Source organism: Rhinopithecus roxellana, chromosome 3 (assembly GCF_007565055.1).
Source record: "Rhinopithecus roxellana isolate Shanxi Qingling chromosome 3, ASM756505v1, whole genome shotgun sequence".
NCBI lineage: Eukaryota > Metazoa > Chordata > Mammalia > Primates > Cercopithecidae > Rhinopithecus > Rhinopithecus roxellana.
The window spans coordinates 148656599-148678574 of NC_044551.1; the positions used below are offsets into that span (position 1 = coordinate 148656599).

The 21976-nt window shown below is 36.9% G+C and overlaps 1 protein-coding gene across 5 annotated transcripts in view; it reads left to right on the forward strand.

Annotated features, from left to right (window-relative positions):
- Positions 1-21976, forward strand: part of WDR41 (WD repeat domain 41) — a 50752-nt gene that overhangs the window by 15680 nt on the left and 13096 nt on the right. For 4 of the 5 annotated variants that reach the window (XR_747204.2, XR_747203.2, XM_010356674.2 and 1 more), the window contains exons 3-8: positions 329-377; positions 1913-2044; positions 7722-7784; positions 13256-13367; positions 15912-15974; positions 17395-17505. Coding sequence is in view for 3 of the 5 variants with exons in the window: in XM_010356674.2 (XP_010354976.2) it covers positions 329-377; positions 1913-2044; positions 7722-7784; positions 13256-13367; positions 15912-15974; positions 17395-17505 (530 nt within the window). In the remaining 2 variants the exon portion in view is untranslated. The remainder of the gene's footprint in view (positions 1-328; positions 378-1912; positions 2045-7721; positions 7785-13255; positions 13368-15911; positions 15975-17394; positions 17506-21976) is intronic. The other variant, XM_010356676.2, reaches the window with a different exon arrangement.

Genomic DNA, 21976 nt, shown 5'->3' on the forward strand with positions numbered 1-21976 from the left:
ACTTCTCAGCTTGGTTTCATTTCACTTAAGTCAGGGATTTCTTAAAATCATAGAATTTGAAAGCAAAGAAGGACTTTAAAGATTATTTTTACATTTCTAGCAGGTTATTCTTTGTAAACCTATAAATGTCTTATTTATCTTTTGATCTTTGGTACCTGGTACAGAACCTGGAATGTGTTTCATAAATATTTTTTAAATTAGCTCAGAGAACTTGATCTTCGTTAATATTAGTAAGTCAAAGTACCACTAATAAGATTTGATAGTTCTTAATCTGAGTAATTAAATGTCAACAGTGATTTTTTTTTCTTGACCCTTTTTCCCTAACCAGATTTGCATCTGCTGGTGATGATGGAGTTGTAGTTGTGTGGAATGCTCAGGTGTGTATTGATTATGTGTGGATTGTGTAATAAAGATATGATTATATAGTTGAGTATGTATTCATATAAATACTATCTGGGGATATATTTGCATATCATTATCATTAATTGACACATTAATATTTGAAAAGAGCTACTTAGGATAAATCCATATACAGTGGGGACCAGTATTTCATAATGAAGAGGGAAAGTTTTTTTAAATTAAGTTTTTTTTCCAGCCGGTGTGGTGGCTCGTGCCTGTAATCCCAGCACTTTGGGAGGCCAAGGCGAACAGGTAACTTGGGGCCAGGAGTTTGAGAACAGCTTGGCCAACATAGCAAGACCCTGTCTCTACCAAAAATACTAGAAATCAGCTGGGCATAGTGGCGCACACTTGTAAATCCCAGTTACTCGGGCAGCTGAGGTTGCAGTGAGCGGAGATCATGCCACTGCACTCCAGCCTGGGTGACACAGCAGGACTGTCTCGGGAAAAAAAAAAAAGTTTTTTCCTAAGAAACAAATGCCAAAGTATGAAAATTCAAAAAATACAAAATTTTAATCTTATTTAACAAAATTTAGGTTATCAGTAGCTATGCCCTGACTTCCAAAATGAATAAATGAATTGTGTTGATTTTTGTGAGACACACAAGTTTTCTTTCAACATTGCTTAGTAGCATAATGTAACATTTTTCTCATGTTTGACTTAATATTAAAAAAGACTTTTTTTAAAATAAATACTTAAGGCTTCATCAGTTTCTTCAGAGCCTCCCTTCCTGATCATTTGTTACTCAAATTATTCTTTTTCGAAGTGTTTATCTTCCTCTCACCTTTATTTTGGATTATAATCTGGTCTGACTGTGTTAGATCTTTATTTTTCAATGGCTTTGCCTGTGATAAAAGCAGTTCTTTAACATTATTTTCACCACATTCATGAAGTCCTGCAATCTTGGAAAGATTTGCCATTTACATTGTATTTTTGCATGTATACTATTTGATAAACTAGTGAGAGACTGATGGATGAAGACATTGGATAGATAGGAATAGATGTTGGTGTTAAATAGCGATGGAGTGGAGACTAACTTTCTAAGTGGTTAATAAATGAGTGGATATGTATACTTGTGTGTGTGTAGATACATATACAGTTGTTATGCTGACTTTTATCTTCTTCTATGACCTTAAAACTGTGGAGACTTCAATAACAAATACTTGGACAATGAGGACTCCACATTTTTTTCCTGCAAACTAAGTTACTGATGTTTTTATGCTTAATTTACACAATTATATTTTTAAATTTATAGAAAAGAATACTCCTTAAAATTTTATATAAAAATATGCTAAAAATTAGCATTTTGTATTAGAAAATCATCAAAATTATTTATGGCTATACTTTCAGCAGTTGTTTAGATTCTGTGTGATTGCTTAAGTTAAATTCTGAGTAAGTAATTTTAAATGGAATGTATATGTATATTCTATATGGCAGTTCAACTTAATGTTGTCATTTGTGATTAGCTAAATTGTGAAAGCTAGGCCTATTAACATTTTTATTGGTATTTCAGACAGGGGAAAAACTTTTAGAACTGAATGGACACACTCAAAAGATAACAGCTATTATTACATTTCCTTCCTTGGAATCTTGTGAAGAAAAAAATCAACTCATCTTGACAGCCTCTGCTGATAGAACAGTTATTGTATCCTTTAATCTGGAAGAAATGAACAAGCTATAGTGGCCCAACGAGCCACTACATACATTATTAGTCTTTAGCTGATAGGGTCTTGTCTGTATATTCTTGTTACAGCAAAAATGATTTTTGTTCTATTATAAGATATCATTTATTAGGTATCTGATAAGTATTAGACTGGAAATAGGAGGTTAAAGCTTGTTATTGATGGAAACTCCTCAACTCTTGCTGTTCTTTCCAGAGTTACTCTCTCACGTTGTATAAAATTGATAAAATGGAAGAATGTGGACTTAAAAATAATTCATTTTATTATCTCAATTTTCAATTTAGGGAAACAACGATGAGTTGGACTGGAGAATAATTTACTTTTTTTTCCTCACTATAGAGCAGAAGAAACCAAATAGTCCCAACCCATAAAAATCTTTTGAGCATCTGAGTCTGACAGAAAAGTGAATTACCATTTGTTGAGTGTTTAATATTTAATAATTAACAGTTTTATAAAAGGAAAATTACTTTTTCTTTACCCACACTTTTAGGTAAAAAGTTAAGATGGAATAACAATAGTAAAGTGCTTATGTGTAACAGGCATTGTTCTAATTGTTTTACATATGTGAACTCATTTAATCTTTAAAATTAGCCCTTTGACATAGGTATTTTTAATTATTCCTTTTTTTTGAGACAGAGTTTCGCTCTTATTGCCCAGGCTGGAGTGCAGTGGTGCGATCTTCACTCAGCAGCCTGTGCCTCCTGGGTTCAAGTGATTCTCCTGCTTCAGCCTACCGAGTAGCTGGGATTACAGGCCTGTGCCACCATGCCCAGCTAATTTTGTATTTTTAGTAGAGATGGGGTTTCACTATGTTGGTCAGGCTGGTCTCAAACTCCTGACCTCTGGTGATCCATTCACCTTGGCCTCCCAAAGTGCTGGGATTATAGGCGTGAGCCACCACGCCTGGCCTTATTTTTTTTTTTTTTTTTTTTTTTTTTTTGAGACGGAGTCTCGCTCTATCGCCCAGGCTGGAGTGCAGTGGCCGGATCTCAGCTCACTGCAAGCTCCGCCTCCCGGGTTTACGCCATTCTCCTGCCTCAGCCTCCCGAGTAGCTGGGACTACAGGCGCCCGCCACCTCGCCCGGCTAGTTTTTTGTATTTTTTAGTGGAGACGGGGTTTCACCGTGTTAGCCAGGATGGTCTCGATCTCCTGACCTCGTGATCCACCGGTCTCGGCCTCCCAAAGTGCTGGGATTACAGGCTTGAGCCACCGCGCCCGGCCCCTGGCCTTATTTTTAATTATTCTTATTTACAGATGAAAACATAGAGTCACATAGAGGCTAAGTAACTTCCCCACGGCACACAGCCCGTGTAGGGCAGAACTGGCAAGTCTGACTGCAGAGTCAGAGCCCCAAACCACTGTACTTCATAAAATGTTTTCTGTAAACTCAGCCCTTTAATATCTGTATGTGGAACTGGCTTTGTGAAGTCCAGAGTCAAGTGCTTATGGATTACTGTTGTCTCTTATTACTTTTATTTTTTTAAAAAAAGGTGTCAGAGTTCTTTGTAAATTCTAGATATTAGCCCTTTGTCAGATGAGTAGATTGCAAAAATTTTCTCCCATTCTGTAGGTTGCCTGTTCACTCTGGTGGTAGTTTCTTTTGCTGTGCAGAAGCTCTTTAGTTTAATTAGATCCCATTTGTCAATTTTGGCTTTTGCTGCCATTGCTTTTGGTGTTTTAGACATGAAGTCCTTGCCCATGCCTATGTCCTGAATGGCACTACCTAGATTTTCTTCTAGGGTTTTTATGGTATTAGGTCTAACATTTAAGTCTCTAATCCACCTTGAATTAATCTTCGTATAAGGAATAAGGAAAGGATCCAGTTTCAGCTTTCTACTTACGGCTAGCCAATTTTCCCAGCACCATTTATTAAATAGGGAATCCTTTCCCCATTTCTTGTTTCTCTCAGGTTTGTCAAAGATCAGATGGCTGTAGATGTGTGGTATTATTTCTGAGGACTCTGTTCTGTTCCATTGGTCTATATCTCTGTTTTGGTACCAGTAACAAACAACCCCATCAAAAAGTGGGCAAAGGATATGAACAGACATTTCTCAAAAGAAGACATTCATACAGCCAACAGACACATGAAAAAATGCTCATCATCACTCGCCATCAGAGAAATGCAAATCAAAACCACAATGAGATACCATCTCACACCAGTTAGAACGGCAATCATTAAAAAGTCAGGAAACAACAGGTGTTGGAGAGGATGTGGAGAAATAGGAACACTTTTACACTGTTGGTGGGATTGTAAACTAGTTCAACCATTATGGAAAACAGTATGGCAGTTCCTCAAGGATCTAAAACTAGATGTACCATATGACCCAGCCATCCCACTACTGGGTATATACCCAAAGGATTATAAATTATTCTACTACAAAGACACATGCACACGTATGTTTATTGTGGCACTATTCACACTAGCAAAGACTTGGAATCAACCCAAATGTCCATCTGTGACAGACTGGATTAAGAAAATGTGGCACATATACACCATGGAATACTATGCAGCCATAAAAAAGGATGAGTTTGCGTCCTTTGTAGGGACATGGATGCAGCTGGAAACTATCATTCTTAGCAAACTATCACAAGAAGAGAAAACCAAACACCGCATGTTCTCACTCATAGGTGGGAACTGAACAATGAGATCACTTGGACTCGGGAAGGGGAACATCACACACTGGGGCCTATCATGGGGAGGGGGAGGGGGGAGGGATTGCATTGGGAGTTATACATGATATAAATGATGAGTTGATGGGTGCTGACGAGTTGATGGGTGCAGCACACCAACATGGCACAAGTATACATATGTAATAAACCTGCACGTTATGCACATGTACCCTAGAACTTAAAGTATAATAGAAAAAGAAGAAAAAAAAAATTTAAAAAAAAGTGTCAGAATTTTTTTTTTTTTTTTTGAGCTGGAATCTCGCTCTGTTGCCCAGGCTGGAGTGGAGTGCCACAATCTCAGCTCACTGCAGCCTCTACTTCCCAGGTTCAAGCAATTCTTCTGCCCCAGCCTCCCAAGTAGCTGGGACTACAGGCGTGCGCCACCACACCTGGCAAATTTTTTTGTATTTTTAGTAGTAGAGATGGGGTTTCACCATATTGGCAAGGCTGGCCTCAAACTCCTGACTTTGTGATCTGTCCGCCTTGGCATCCCAAAGTGCTGGGATTACAGGCATGAGCCACTGTACCCGGTCAGATTAATTTTTAAAAGTATATGCGTATCTGAAAGTTCTGTTTAAACAGTTTCAAGCATTGATGAAGTTTTGGAGTAAGCCCAAAGGTTTAGGTGTTTCTTAAGCTCTTACAGAACCAAGATACAGACTTTAACGTGCTTTAAATGAATTCATCAGCTGAAGTGCTTTCTAGACAGATTGTTTATAGCTGAAAAAATGTGAAAAAAAGGTTTAAATGGGGATAAACGCTCTATACATACATACATATATATACACACACGCATATGTTTGTGATTACAATACAATATAAACAAGGGCATAAAATTCACTCAGATGGTTAGGTCTGAGTTGCTTTATTGCTACTCTGTAGAGGCAAATATTATGAAATAAAGCTCTCTTTTTTCGATATCAGTGTAATCTTTGCAAACATAGAATTTAAAATACTTTGTTAGACCACTCCTAAAACACTATAACAATATTTTAAGGCAGTGATTAAAATTATGTACAGAAGTTAGTAGCTGGGACAGTGTCACTATGAATTTTACCTGTAAATGATAGTATGAACTCATTTCCTTTGCTGAATGATTTTTGTTGTTAGAAAAAAATTCTAGGCCACTTATTTGGCAATCTCTCTTACCCAGGTGAATTCTAAATTTACTCTGCTTGCGTTTTTACTACAGGTTGAGCATCCCTAATCTGAAAATCCAAAATCTGAAATGCTCCAAAATCCAAAACTTCTTAAGCACTGACGTGATGCCACAAGTGGAAAATTTTATACCTGACATCATGTGACAGGTTGCAGTCAAAATTTTGTTTAATGCACAAAATTGCCAAAAATATTGTGTAAAACTACCTTAGGCTATATGTATAAGATGTATATGAAAAATAAATGAGTTTTGTGTTTAGACCTGGGTTCCATCCCCAAGATAGCTCAGTAGATATATGCACATATTCCAAAATCCAAAAAAAATCAGAAACACTTCTGTTCTTCAGCATTTTGGATAAGGGATACCCAACCTGTAAAAACTAACTTCCTTAATTAAATACTGAAGGTAGATTTTTTTTTAAAGTGATAGCCTTAAGAGCTCAAGTTACTGAATATTAAACGTTTTGCTTGCAAATAGTGAAATAAGTGAAAAGGCTGTGAGACACTACTAAAATTGTGGTAAATACAAGGCCAGAAAACATTCCCTAATTACTGGGAGCACTTTTTGTATGCTAGCAGTTTGTTTCGTGTGTTATATACATAAAATGTAATTCTCATGATAATCCAGCTCCATCTAAAACATGACACAGAATGTAGATGGTCCCCGACCTAGGGTGGTCTGACTTAGAGTTTTTCAACTTTATGATGGTGTGAAAGGGAGGTGCATTAAGTAGAAGCTGTACTTTGAATTTTGAAGTTTGATATTTTCTCACACTAGTGATACATTGGACGATAGTCTTTACCAGTGCTGGGCGGCAGCAGCAGCCTGGAGCTGCAGCTCCTGGTCAGCTATGAGATCACAAGGGTAAACAGCCTTACTCTACAGTGTACTGTGTTGCCAGATGCGTTGTTTTTTTTTTTTGCCCAACTATAAGCTTATGTAAGTGTTTTAAGCACATATAAGTTAGGACAGGCTAAGCTATGATGTTTGATGGATGTGTTAAATGCATTTCGACTTAGGATATTTTCCACTTAGAATGGGTTTATTGTGGGAGAAAACTACTTGAAATCAAGGCACATCTGTATAATAAAAATACAACAAAAGGCATTGGCCATGATAAGGTTAACTATTTCGTGAAATTAGTTTCAATTTTTAATACATGCATATACGTTTGTATCCATAGTACATACATGTATGTAAATGTGTTTTCAGACATGGTGTAAAATGTATTTCTTACTATAGGAAATGGTATGAAAGTTTGAAAATCACTGTGCTGCTTAAGTCAAACTAAACTTGGATGTTTTGTGAGAGGCCCTCTGATTATGTTAAATGCATATACAGGTAATGGTAATACACTGTTAGTGTCTTCTCGAATCAAGATAACAGTAGTAAATCATGCTATCCACATTATAGGGAGCTTTCAGTAAATATTAATGGACATGATAGTTTTTGGTATAAGTACTTTATGCTTATTAGATTACGGTAGACTATTCTGGAGAATAAACTTTAAACAGTTGCAATATTTAGTGCTTGTAAAGATTCAGTACTTCAGACTATTCATTATGCTGGCATTTTCAAATAATTTGATAGTAAAATTTACCTCAAACTTATTTTAGATCATAAGCCTGCTTTGCTAAGTGGATGACTCGCTATATGAATTCATTTTTGTGATGGTATAAACACTAAGTATTTTATGTTTTATTTAAAGAATTTCTAACTGCTTAACATTTGTGGTTTAATTGTTAATTAGAAAAGTTATAACTGAGATTTTAAAATTCTGTCTAGAAATTATTTCTTAACATAAATTTAGGTGTGGGATAGTGATACTGGCAGACAAGTTCAGAGAATATTATGCTTCCAGTCTACTGTAAAGGTAAAATCTTAAGTAAATATGAGTTTTTATGGTAATCTATTTTTGTCTGAGAAGACATGGTTTAAAAAGTTAGATGAAATTACTTTTGTGGGTCTTATGAATTATTTCTTTCCACACACTTGTAGTCATTTGATTCGTGTAAGACCAGATTTTTGAAAGCATATGTATTAAGTGTTAGAATGTTTCGATTTGAAATTAGAGCAAGGGATAATCCCAATAGCAAGATAAGGAAAAAGGTAGTACCTAGTATGTTTTTTTGTAGGTAATTCTAGGAAGAGATATTACTTGCAGAAAGACCATAATAGTAGCTGGTCTGTTTTCTTTATACTTTGAATTTAAAATATAGAATTATTTGTCCCGTGACCTCTGCCTTCACTAAAGTCACAAAGGCAAGACATGTCAGTTACTTAGTTTCAAAACTAAAAATCTGACATGGCTAATTTGCTGCTACTGTTAGGTTTATTCATTTTACAAACAGTGATTGATTGGGGCTGATTATATGACAGAAGCTCTGCTACATTTTAGAGAAACAAACAGATAAGACTAGGTTGCCTGTGATAACCTACAGAAATGAAGTGTTCAGAGAAAGTGCCACTGTTTTTTAGTAACGTAAGCAAGTTTTGGTAAAAGATAGTAGTAGTATTAGATGTTCTCTCATTTACTTTAAGGATAACTGATCTCCATATTGGAGCTCTTTTGTTTCTTTTTTTTCTTAATGTAAAAAGAATTGCTGTGTGCCACTAGGTAGGATAGTTCATTTTTTCCCAAAAAGGCAAGATCTCTGGTAGCCATCTCATGGCACTGTGCTGTTCAAAATACCAACTTAGTCAAGTTTCAGGGAAGAAAGTGCCATGTACTATATATGCTTTTATCTAACTTAACAGTGGATTTTTAAAGAAGTCATTAAAGTATTGATTTGATTAAAATCTGTATGTGACCTGAAATGATGCGCCGTTTACATTCCTTTAAAAATATTCTTGCTATCTGAAAAACTAAGGTCGTTAAGTTTCCAATGAAAATATGTGGCTTGAAGGAACAAAGAGAGAGAAAAAAGTTTAATGTATTTGGGGGAAATTCCTTTGGTAAACTGTGTTATGAACTGGTTATAGGAACTCGTCACTAAAAAAGTATCTTATTCCAATAAAGTGAAAGTAGTTTTAAAAGGGGTTTTACCATAATGTGAATCAGCTAGATATTTGTGTTTGTTTTCTCCTGCTGTGATCCCGTTTCACAGAAAAATTGTTAAAAAATAGCATTGCACTCATTTAATTCAGTGGTCCAGTTGTTCTTGAATAGATAGCTTATCTAAGAAATTTATATCCCCAATATGAGAAATAACTATCATTTATTTTTTGAACTAGCAATGTTTTTTATAAGGGTTGATGTTAGCAAGGAAATAGTGAAATTGGCATTTTATTGCATATTGAGACTATAAATTGATGTCTTCCTGGAAGGTAGTTTGGCATTATGAATGAATCTAAATAAATTATTATAGGTATGAATCCAGTGATCATTCTAGAAAACTCTTTAAAGGAAATAATCAGAAAATAGGGCAGAGATTTATGAACAGAAATGTGTACTACAAATACATTTTTATAAATGGATGTTTGGAAGTGCCCTAAATGTCTTATAAGAAAATAAGTTATGGTACATATATATTCTAAAATTTATATTTCAGAAGAATATTAAAAGAGGAAAATGCTAGTGATAAAATGTTAAGTAACAAAAGCGTATATTATCCTCAGTAAAATACTATCAAACCAAATTCAGCAACATCTAAAAAGGATTATACACCATGACCAAGTGAGATTTATCCCTGGAATATGAGCTTAGTTTAACATCTGAAAATTAATCAATGAAGTATACCCTAGTAAGAATAAAGGACCAAAACCACAGGATCATCTCAGTAGAAAACAGAGAAGGCATTTGACAAACTCCAACACCCTTTCATGATAAAAATACCCCACAGACTAGGAATAGATGAGAATTTCTTTAACCTAATAAAGGGCTTCTGTGAAAATCTCAAGGCTAATTTTTTATTAATGGTGAAAGGCTAGGCTGGGTGTGGTGGCTCATGCCTGCAATCCTAGCACTTTGGGAGACCAAAGTGGGTGGATTACTTGAGCTCAGGAGTTCGAGAGCAGCCTGAGCAACATGGTGAAACTTCTCTACCAAAAACAGGTGAAACTTCTCTACCAAAAACAAAAAAAGACAGAAAAATTAGCCAGGCCTGGTGGCACATGTCTGTAATCCCAGTTATTACGGGAGGAGTTATTACTGTTATTACTGGAGGCTAAGGTGGAAGGATTGCTTGAGTCCAGGGGTTTGAGGCTGCAGCGAGTTGTAATTGTGCCACTGCACTGTAGCCTGGACGATAGAGCAAGACCCTGTCTCAAAAAAAAAAAAAAAAAAAAATTAATTAATTAAAAAAAATGGTGAAAGACAAATAATTTCCCCCAAAGATCAGACACAAGATAAGGATGTCTGCTCTCAGCACATCTGTTTAACATTGTACTGGAGGTTCTAGCCAGGGCAGTTGGGCAATTAAAAAAAGAAAGAAATGACATCCATATTGGAAAGGAAGAGCTAAAACTATCTCTATTCCCAAATGACATGATCTTATGTATATAGAAAATCCTAAGTCCACAACCAAACTATTGAGGCTAGTAAATGGATTTAGCAAGGTTTCAGGATATAATATCAACACACAGAAATCAATTGTATTTCTGTTCATTATCAATGAACATTCAAAAAATTAAGAAACAATTCCATTTACAGTAGCATCCAAAAGAATAAAATACTCAGAAATGGATGTAGGCTGGGCAGGGTGGCATATGCCTATAATACTAGCACTTTGGGAGGCTGAGGTGGGAGGATTGCTTGAGACCAAGAGTTCAAGACTAACCTGGCCAACATAGCAATACCCCATCACTATTAAAAGAAATTTGAAGAAGTATGAGACTTACATACCAAAAACCACAAAACATCGTTGAAAGATATTAAAGATCTAAATAAATGGGAAGACATCCTGAGTGCATGGGTCAAAGTTTACTATTGTTATGATTACACCACTACCCACATTGATCTACAGATTGAACCCAATCTTTATCAAAATTGTAGCTGGCTTTTTTTTTTTTTTTTTTTGAGAAATTTACAAGCTGATCCCAAAATTCATATGGGAGTGCAAAGTTCCAAGACACACTTCCCAATTTCAAAATTTAATATGAAGCTACAGTAGTCAAGACAGTGTGGTTTCGGCATAGTGATAGACATGCAGATCAATGGAATAGAATTAAAGGCCCAGAAGTAAAGCCTCACATAGCCAATTGATTTTTTGACAAGAGTACCAAGAACCTTTAATGGAAGAAAGAATAGTCTCTTCAAAAAGTGATGCTGTGTCAATTGGACGTCCACATACAAAATAATGAAATTTTAATCCCTACTGCATGTCATATCCAAAAGTTAACTCAAAATGGGTCGAAGACCCAAATGTAAGAGTTAAAACTACAAAAATCTTGGAAGAAATAAAGGAGTGCATCTTTGTGACCTTGGGCTAGGTATCTTAAATATGACATCAAAAGCATATCAACAACAACCAAAAAAATAAATTGGACTTCATCAAAATGAAAAGTTTTTGTGCTTCAAAGTGAAAAGACAACACACAGAATTGGAGAAAATATTTTCAAATCGTATATCTGATAAGGGACTTGTATCTACAATCTATGAAGAATTCAGTAAAAAAGCAAATACTCCAATTAAAAATAGACAAGATTTGAAAGGAAGAAATTTTTCCGAAGAAGATAAACAAATGGCAAATAAGCACATGAAAAAGAGGTTCAACATCATTAGTCACTAGAGAAATGCAAGTCAAAACCACAGTGAAATACTATTTCCTATATACTAGAGTGGCCAATATGTAAAAGACAAGTGTTGGTAAGAATGTGGAGCAACTGTAACCTTCATACATTTCTGGTGGGATCTAGAATGATACAATACAGCCACCTTGGAAAACAGTTAAACAGAATTATCATTTGACCCAGCAGTCTCACTCCTTGGTGTATCCCCAAGAGATATGAAAATGTAAGTTCATATAAAAATGTATACATAATTGTTCATAGCAATATTATAATTGCCAAAAATGGAAACAACCTATATGTCCATCAACTGATGAATAAACACAATGTATGTCCACACAGTGGAATACTATTTGGCAGTAAAAAGAAATGAAACACTAGCATTAAAAATCCAGAGATTAGGCCAGGCGCGGTGGCTCAAGCCTGTAATCCCAGCACTTTGGGAGGCCGAGACGGGCGGATCACGAGATCAGGAGATCGAGACCATCCCGGCTAACACGGTGAAACCCCATCTCTACTAAAAAAAATACAAAAAACTAGCTGGGCGAGGTGGCGGGCACCTGTAGTCCCAGCTACTCGGGAGGCTGAGGCAGGAGAATGGCGTAAACCTGGGAGGCGGAGCTTGCAGTGAGCTGAGATCCGGCCACTGCGCTCCAGCCCGGGCAACAGAGCGAGACTCCGTCTCAAAAAAAAAAAAAAAAAAAAAAATTCAGAGATTAGACAGAGTAGGAGTACTAGAAATATAAACTGCATTGGTTATTTTCAATTCTTTTTAATCCAACAGTTTTAAAAGCAGCCCTGCTCAGCGTAGGCAAGATTACCAGAACCTCTGCCTTTTATTTTCTGTTCTTCTCCCTTGCTCTTGCCCTTGTCTGACTCAGAGTCAGTGGACAAGGAGAGTACTATTAAAGGTAAAGGGCTTATATGGTACTTGAAGCACTCACTTTCCTGACTCTACCAAATGTATAGAATTGAGAAGACTTAAGCGTTATTTATTCTAAAGATACAGAGAAACTAAGGTCATAGTTTCAGTTTGATTTAAAAAGGAGTTGAGGCAGTTGTGTATTAGTAATTTATTACTGAGTAACAAATTACCTCAAAACGTAGTGTCTTAAAACAATAAACATTTGTCATCTCACAGTGTTTGTGATTAGGACTAGAGAGCATCTTCTCTGGGTGGTTCTGGCTCAGGGCCTCTCCTGAGGCTCCTGCTATCTGAAGGGCTGACTGTGGTGGAGGAGCTACCTCCCAGGAGGCTCACCTATGTGCTTGGCAAGTTAGTGCTGGTTTTTGCCCAGAGGCCTCAGCTCTTTGCTACGTGAACCTTTCTCCATGTGACCGCTTTAGTGTCTTCACCTTAGAGCACATGATCCAAGAGAGAACAAGGAGGAGGCCACAGTATATTTTATGACTTAGTCTTGTAAGTCACACATCATCCCTCTTGCCAGATTCTGTTTGGTAGGAGCTAGTCACTTAGTAGTGCCTACAAGCACTAAGGAGAAATAAGCTCCACCTATTGAAGGAAGGGGTTAAAGAACTTGTGGATATATTTTAAAACCACTGAACAATGACTGCTTGAGTTTCTAACCTGATATACATTTAAAATACATTTTGCAGTGTTTAACTGTTCTTCAGAGACTAGATGTTTGGCTTTCTGGTGGGAATGACCTGTGTGTGTGGAACCGAAAATTAGATCTCCTGTGTAAGACTAGCCACCTTTCTGATACAGGTAAAAAGCAAATCAAGGTAATTTTGAACTGTGATTGACAGACTCTAGAAGACACAGCAGATCTTCAGAGAGACTTTCCATAAGTAGAAAGGTCAATATAGGGGATTTTTCTTTTCAGTTCTGAAGATAACAGGTAGCCATATTCAATTCAGATCAGGGGTTGTGTAAAAAATATTTTTATCCTGAATCAGAAGGAGAAGACTCCACTCCTTTTGGCTTCCCCTTCCCTTCTAACAGAATTTCTCAAGAACAACCTTTTCCAATGCTCTTGGGCTAGTTTCTTGAATTGTGTTTGATGAACACACTGATACCTAGAAGCAGACCCGTACACCTTTATAGTAGCATTTGTGGGGTCATTAACTTTGAATAAATGCCTAAGGATGACCTCTTTTTACAACTGTCCTTACCAAAAAGTTCATACATGTGCAAGCTTACTGATAAAGTTTCATTTTCTCAGAATTCTGTGTACATGTGCTTTTGGTTTCAACAGAAAAAAAAGAATCAGTTTTGACTTTTTGATACCAGGGATCTTAAAAAATAAAATCTATTTTTAGAGTAAAATATTGAAATATAAATGGGTAGATTTTAATAACAACCTTGAAGTCACAGTATTAACTATCGTTATTTCTAAAAATAATTAAATGAGCCTGGTTATCCTAAAAGGAACATTATCGTGCATGTTGTTGACATTTCAATGGTAGCAGGAGCCCTGTGAATTGAATTTGGTTACTAATAGGAGCTAGCTTAGCTCCACATAGATATTTTAAAGTATCAGAAAAATAATGACTTAGGAAAACTAAATCCATACATTGCTAGGGTTTACAATTTAACCACTCAGTTCAACATTTGATTACTAATAGTCTTGCTCAAATCTAGACTATATTTCCCTGTGTACTATTACCATGAATTATACATCTTTATGTTCATTTTCCTCTCTCTTTCACTAGCCTGTGGTTTTCATGAATTTTATTTTGGTAAAGTTATATTGTAAAATGTTGAAATCGGGGCTGAAAAGAATCTTCTTTGTGTTCCTGGAAATAGCCACCTCTTATTGCAGTCTCCCTTTGTTTTGCAAGTTATCTTTAAGTACTATATATTAAGTCATCACAATACTGCCGTTCATCAGTGTCTCAAGAGTTAACAGGCTTTGAAGGTATCTGTGGGAAAGCCTTGAGAAGGCCGTGGGTTACCACTGGTGAGCTGTTCGTCATTTGGGTTTTCCACATTACCGGAGGCCAGATTGTTAACAGTGTTATTAGACCCTTATGCCATGATGTCCTTTCATAAGCTCTGCTTGATTTATGGACTGGTGGAGCTTTTACAAGCAGTTATTCTGTGTTTGGAAATAAGCAAAGATAATCTTAGTCAATGTGATACAATGGAAGGAGTCCTGGACTAAAACACAGGGCACCTGTGTCCTTTCCAGCAGTATGTTCTGTGATTCTGAGTATTAGGTTGCTACTTCTGGATTGTTGGGCTTCTGGAATTTTCACATATAAGTTAGTGAAATATTTTTAAACAAGCTGTTTCCTGCATTTAGTATTCTTCTCTTGCTACTCACCCTGCTGCTCTCCCATGTACTCTGCCTTCTCTGTACCACTCCTTTGCCTTCCTTGCAGCACCATTTCCTCCTCCTTGTACATGGGAAAATACAAATCCTACTGTTAAAACACGCCTATGTGGAGAAAAATCTTAGCCAGAAATACTGTCCAAATCACAACAGTTAGTCCTTTGATGGATGGGAAGGATAAGCAAATGAGTAGACCATTTTCCACACTTGCATATATGTTGTAAATTACATATATATCATAATGGAAAAATTAAACAGGTTTTTTTTTTTCTTTTGCCAACACGTGGTGGTTCTAATATATCAACTCTTTTATTCATGCTGACAGAAGTAAAATTGTAACATGCCTTGTAGAAGTTATAGTTACCCTAAAATCATGATTTGGCTATGAAAAGATACTCAGACCTCTTTACTTAAATAAGTGAAGTGTGTTAGAATGTTGTATCTGATTCTTTCAATAATAGAAGAAAATTTGTACATGTATTAATGGATCACAGACATGCTATTTGAAGGCCGCTTTCTTAGCTGCTGACTGTTGGCTAGTTCATTCAGTGCCAGGGAGCCTGCTCAATCTTCTTAAGTTTACAGGAAGGAAAACTCCAATTTTACACCACTTTTGAGCTAGCCATCTTGTAAATGGGTAATGGTGATTATCTTAAGGGATCCCTTGTAAATAAGTTTGAATGGCTGAATCTACCACTTTTATCACCACAGTAAAAAAGAAAAAAAAAAGTACAAAAAATAACAACTCCATATTCTGCTCTTAATAAATCAATAATGTCTTCCAAAAGTCTCAGAAACCTACATTTAACAAAATCGTTTTCCATGAGTAAGCAAGCGAGGAAGTGTGTGTGGAGCTAGTTCTGTGTGCTTTATCTTCTTTATGGAAAACGACTCACATAAAACTGAGAATGTTTTTGTTTTTGATATAATCTGTGAGAAAAATAATTTGACCTTTGTTTTATATGTTTTTGGAGGTATTAGTGCTTTGGTTGAAATACCTAAGAACTGTGTTGTGGCAGCAGTTGGCAAAGAACTGAGTGAGTATGAATTTTTTTCTTTCTCTTTTTCTTCTTGTATATTTTCAATGAGAATTGTATACACATGCTGGAAAGACTAATTTGTTTTTTATTTAAGGGGCATCTCCCTGTGCCCCAGTCTTGGCTTCTTGGGATCGTTGAATTGATACAGAGACTGAGACATTTTCAGGATGTTAGGCCAGGTTTCTTTTTCTTATCAGTCTTTTAATCAGTATGTTAGCTTGGTTAAACAGTATATTGCTTCTTATTCCAAAATTCCAGTCTCAAGATCACTTCATAATATTCCAACTAAAGTAGAATTTGCCATAAGTTCGATGTGTATCAGAAAGAGTTCTCTTTTTCTATTGACTGAAATCTTCTTTTGACAACCACAGTGGCTGTCAGGATTAAATAACCTTGTTAGAGATTTGTAGTTTGGTAAAATACTGTCAGAGACACAGAAAGAAGCATGGCATGACCTGTCTTCCAGAGAGAAATGTGAGAAAGAAAAGATACTTTTCGTAATTTGAAAAGGACATGATCTCTGAGACTTGTCACTTCTCAGGTGTTAGTCATCCTAATCTTTGAGCTTCCACAGCACTTGGTCCAGTGGCGTATTAAACACTCAGTATATTGACGGTAAGCCTGTTTATAAAAAAGTCTCTCTCCCACTCTGGACTGAGCATTTGTGACTGGCCCTCATTCACATTTGGTACCTAGAGTTCCTGGAACATAAATGTTTAGTAAATGCTGTTGATAGAATCACATCAGTAGATTTTATTATGGGTTGTGTGCATTGATTAAAGTTAGGATTTATACTAGTTTAAATAAAACTGTATTTGTTAAAGTCAGATAATGAGTAAAGCAACACATTGAACATTACTATAGTCAAAAGAACTGCATGACATATAAACATTATAAGACATACTCAGAGAATTTATAATTTAATGGTATAGGCCTAGGAATCAAAAACTTTTTAAAAAAGAAGCTGCTTATGTCTTTACTGAGTTGAAGTTAAGCTTGGATTTGCAGCTAATTCTGTAGTAATGCTTATTGGCCTGGGGACATGAGTAGAGAAAGCTGATGGTGGAGGTGATTCAGGAATGTGGGCTAGTCACTGGCTAGGGAGTGAGTGAGTTGAGATAGCCAGACATCCATCGAAACCCTAGAGAGAATGGGAGCTTCAGTGTTTGGAAAAGTCAGTAAAGGAAGAGGGTTTTTCAGGACACATTCAGTGTGGGGTTTAGTAGATCATCTCAAACATCTCAAGCATTTGAAAGAAATAGTTTAAAGTAGTATGAATATGGCTTTTTGTTTTTTGGAAATGGGTTTTTCAGGATGGTAGGTATTTTTCACTTAATGAAATGCTCTTTTTTAGAGAAGAAGTGGAATTTTATCCTCTGAACATTGTAATAAAATTTTATCTGTCTTTTTCATTTAGTAATTTTCAGGTTGGTAGCACCCACAGAAGGATCACTAGAATGGGATATTCTTGAAATTAAGCACCTTCTTGATCACCAGGATAATATTCTCTCATTGATGAATGTCAATGGTAAGCTCATTGTGTACATTTATTGTGTACAATTTTGTGCCTGTTAACACAACCTGCTCTGAACCATGAGCCTTGCTTTGTTCTGGGATTCTAGCATAAGTCATTAAAATAATGCTTTAGATTAGTAGGGATTGTCATTCTCTTTTACTCTGAAGTTTTAGCCAGTGGAGCTGAGCAAGTTCCCTAGATTGCTAGGTCTAAGATTTAGGGACAAGGAAAATAGAGTAAGGCAGAGAAAAGAAAATAGAGGAGAACATAATCTCAGGCGCTGCTTGGTAGCTGTGGGATGACTGTCACAGGCTGTTTCAGCATTTTTGGCAGGTGGTTCTGGCTAGTTCCTCTTTTGTAGAGAGATTGGAAATATGCCCTTTTATCTTGCCGTCCACACCATACAATATCACACAGCATATACACTTACACTAGAATGAGCAGGATTCAAGCCAGTTGTAACCCTGATTGAAGACTCTCAAAGAATAACACCAAACTAAAGTAAAAGTCTGCAGAAAATGGGTCATGTCTTCCCTTCCTTATGGTGGGGATTTTGACTTGCTGTACATCCTATTTGGCTTCCTAAATGATTTTAATGAGCATCTCCTGTGAGCTAAATCTGACATCACATGGCAAGATCACAAACCACTGATCTTGATATTCAGTTAACTTGCAAATAAGTGATAGCTTATATCATCAGAACTGTGCTGGGTGATCTGTGTATGAAGTCATGTGAGAGGACTCTTGGTGGCTTCAGTTTGATAGTCTGGTGGAGCCTGCAGGACGCTCCTGTAAAGATGCTGGGAATATGATGTAGTGGGAGGACTAGACGGGACCCCAGCAACATATCTCCCTGAGGCCTGGCTTGGCTTTGTTATTTTATTTTATATTTTATATTTTATTTTATATTTTATTTTATTTTATTTATCTTATTTTATTTTTGAGATGGAGGCTCCCTGTGTTACCTAGGCTGGAGTTCAGTAGCACGGTCTTGACTCACTGCAACCTCTGCCTCCCAGGTTCAAGCAATTCTTCTGTCTTAGCGTCCCAAGTAGCTGGGACTACAGGCGCATGCCACCACGCCTGGCTAATTTTTGTGTTTTTGGTGGAGACAGGGTTTCACCATATTGGCCAGGCTGGTCTCGAACTCCTCACCTCATGATCCGCCTGCCTCAGCCTCCCAAAGTGCTGGGATTACAGGCATGAGCCACCGAGCCCAGCTGGCTTTGTTTTTAAGCAGTATTTTGTGTAAGTGTGAGACAAAGGGGAGCGAGGGGCACAGAGATTACCAAGCCTAGTCTCCATTTGTGTCCATTCAGTCATGTGTTCAGATACATTAGTAAGAATGTCCCTCCCAGCTCCAAAATCTTCCTCCCTAATAGCCATCTTACTGTAAAACCCAGCTGCAGGTCTTTCTAAGGACTAGATTGTCTGTGGTGATAGAACAATGGTTGCTGGTGTCCCTTTAATGTTCTCTGGGGGCTCTTTTTCTCTAGCCGTGGATGGAGACATAGCACAAAAGGCAAGTTCTTACTTGGGAAGCCCTCTGAAGCCTCATTGGTGACACTGAGTCTTAAGTCTCAAGTTCCCAGGGCTGCTGAGAAAAAGCCCAGCAGTATTTGGCCCATTACACTGGTCACGCGTAGTTACTTTGTTTTAGCAGCGAAGCACTGGTACTATTCAGCCAGCATGGTTACTGAAATGAAGATGATGGGATGGTACTAGATAGCCTGAACCTCATGGCACTTCTTTTGCCATGTGAGACACAGAGGAACTTACAGCAGTTTCTGAAAACTTTCTTCAAGTATTCCTTTGCCAAATCCGTAAGGGGAAAAAAGGGAAAACTAAAGAAAAAATTGTTAATGAAAGTTACAGAAAGCATCATATACTTTTTACTGCCTTTTAAATGATCTTTTAAAAAAATTTCTTCTAAAAATAATGGGATACATGTGCAGAATGTGCAGGTTTGTTACATAGGTATACTTGTGCCATGGTGGTTTGCTGCCCCTATCAACCTGTCCTCTCAGTTTCCTCCCCTTTCCCCCAAGAGGTGCTGGTGTGTGTTGTTCCCCTCTCTGTGTCCATATGTTCTCATTGTTCAATTTCCACTTAGAGTGAGAATATGCGGCATTTGATTTTCTGTTCTTGTGTTAGTTTGCTGAGGATGATGGCTTCCAGCTTCATGACCATGTGCCTGCTAAGGACATGATCTTACTCCTTTTTATGGCTGCATAGTATTCCATGGTGTGTATGTGCCACATTATCTAGTCTGTCATTGATGGGCATTTGGGTTGGTTCCATATCTTTGCTGTTGTAAATAGTGCTGCAGTAAACATACATGTGCATATGTCTTTATAGTAGAATGATGTATAGTCCTTTGGGTATATACCCAGTAATGGGATTGCTGGGTCAAGTGGTATTTCTGGTTCTAGATCCTTGAGGAATCACCATACTGTCTTCCACAATGGTTGAACTAATTTATACTCCCACCAAAAGTGTAAAAGTATTCTTCCTATTCTCCACAGCCTCGTCAACATCTGTGGTTTCCTGACTTTTTAATTAATTGCCATTCTGACTGGGGTGAGATGGTATCTTGTGATTTTGATTTGCATTTCTCTAATGATCAGTGATGTTGAGCTTTTTTTCGTATGTTTTTTGGCCACATAAATGTCTTGAGAAGTGCCTGTTCATATCCTTTGCCCACTTTTTGATGGGGTTGTTTTTTTCTTGTAAATTTAAGTTCCTTATAAATTCTGGATATTAGCCCTTTGTTGGGTAGATTGCAAAAATTTTCTCCCATTTTGTAGATTGCCTTTTCACTCTGATGGTAGTTTCTTTTGCTGTGCAGAAGCTCTTTAGTTTAATTAGATCCCATTTGTTTGCTTTGGCTTTTGTTGCAATTGCTTTTGGCATCTTTGTCATGAAGTCTTTGCCCATGCCTATGTCCTGAATGGTATGCCTAGGTTTTCTTATAGGGTTTTTATGGTTTTAGGTCTTACGTTTAAGTCTTTAATTCATCTTGAGTTAATTTTTGTATAAGGTGTAAGGAGGGGGTCCAGTGTCTGTTTTCTGCATATGGCTAGCCAGTTTTCTTAGCACCATTTACTGAATAGGAGATCCTTTCCCCATTGCTTGTTTTTGTCAGGTTTATTGAAGATCAGATGACTGTAGATGTGTGGTGGTATTTCTGAGGTCTCTGTTCTGCTCCATTGGTCTATATGTCTGTTTTGGTACCAGTTCTATGCTGTTTTGGTTACTGTAGCCTTGTAGTATAGTTTGAAGTCAGGTAACGTGATGTCTCCAGCTTTGTTCTTTTTGCTTAGGATTGTCTTGGGTATACGGGGTCTTCTTTGATTCTATATAAAATTTAAAATAGTTTTTTCTAATTTAATGTCAGTGGTAGTTTGATGGGAATAGCATTGAATCTATAAATTACTTTAGGCAGTCTGGCCATTTTCACGATATTGATTCTTCCTATCTATGAGGATGGATTTCCATTTATTTGTGTCCTCTCTTATTTTCTTGAGCAGTGGTTTGTAGTTCTCTTTCACATCCCTTGTTAGCTGTATTCCTAGGTACTTTACTCTCTTTGTAGTGATTGTGAATGGGAGTTCATTCATGATTTGGCTCTCTGCTTGTCTATTGTTGGTATAAAGGAATTCTTGTGGTTTTTGCACAAGGATTTTGTATCCTGAGACTTTGTTGAAGTTGGTTATCAGTTTAAGGAGTTTTTGGGCTGAGATAATGGGGTTTTCTAAATATACAATCATGTCATCTGAAAACAGACAATTTGACTTTCTCTCTTCCTATTTGAATACGCTTTCTTTCTTTCTCTTTCCTGATTGCCCTGGCCCGAACTTACAATACTATGTTGAATAGGAGTGGTGAGAGAGGGCATCCTTGTCCTGTACCAGGTTTTAAAGGGAATGCGTCCAGCTTTTGCCCATTCATATGATATTGGCTGTGGGTTTCTTATAAATAGCTCTAATTATTTTGAGATACCTTCCATCAGTACCTAGTTTTTTGAGAATTTTTAATATGAAGGGATGTTAAATGTTATCAAAGGCCTTTTCTGCATCTATTGAGATAATCATGTGGTTTTTGTCATTGGTTCTGTTTATGTGATGGATTATGTTTATTGATTTGCATATGTTGAACCATCCTTGCAACCCAGGGATGAAGCCTACTTGATTGTGGTGGGTAAGTTTTTTGATATGCTGCTGGATTTGGTTCGCCAGTATTTTATTGAGAATTTTTGCATCGATGTTCATCAGCGATACTGGCCTGAAGTTTTCTTTTTTTGTTGTGTCTCTTCCGGGTTTTGGTATTAGGATGATGCTGCCTTCATAAAATGAATTAGGAAGTCCCTCCTTTTCAGTTGTTTGGAATAGTTTCGCAAGGAATGGTACCAGCTCCTCTTTGTACCTCTGGTAGAATTCAGCTGTGAATCCGTCTGGTCCTGGACTTTTTTTGGTTGGTAGAC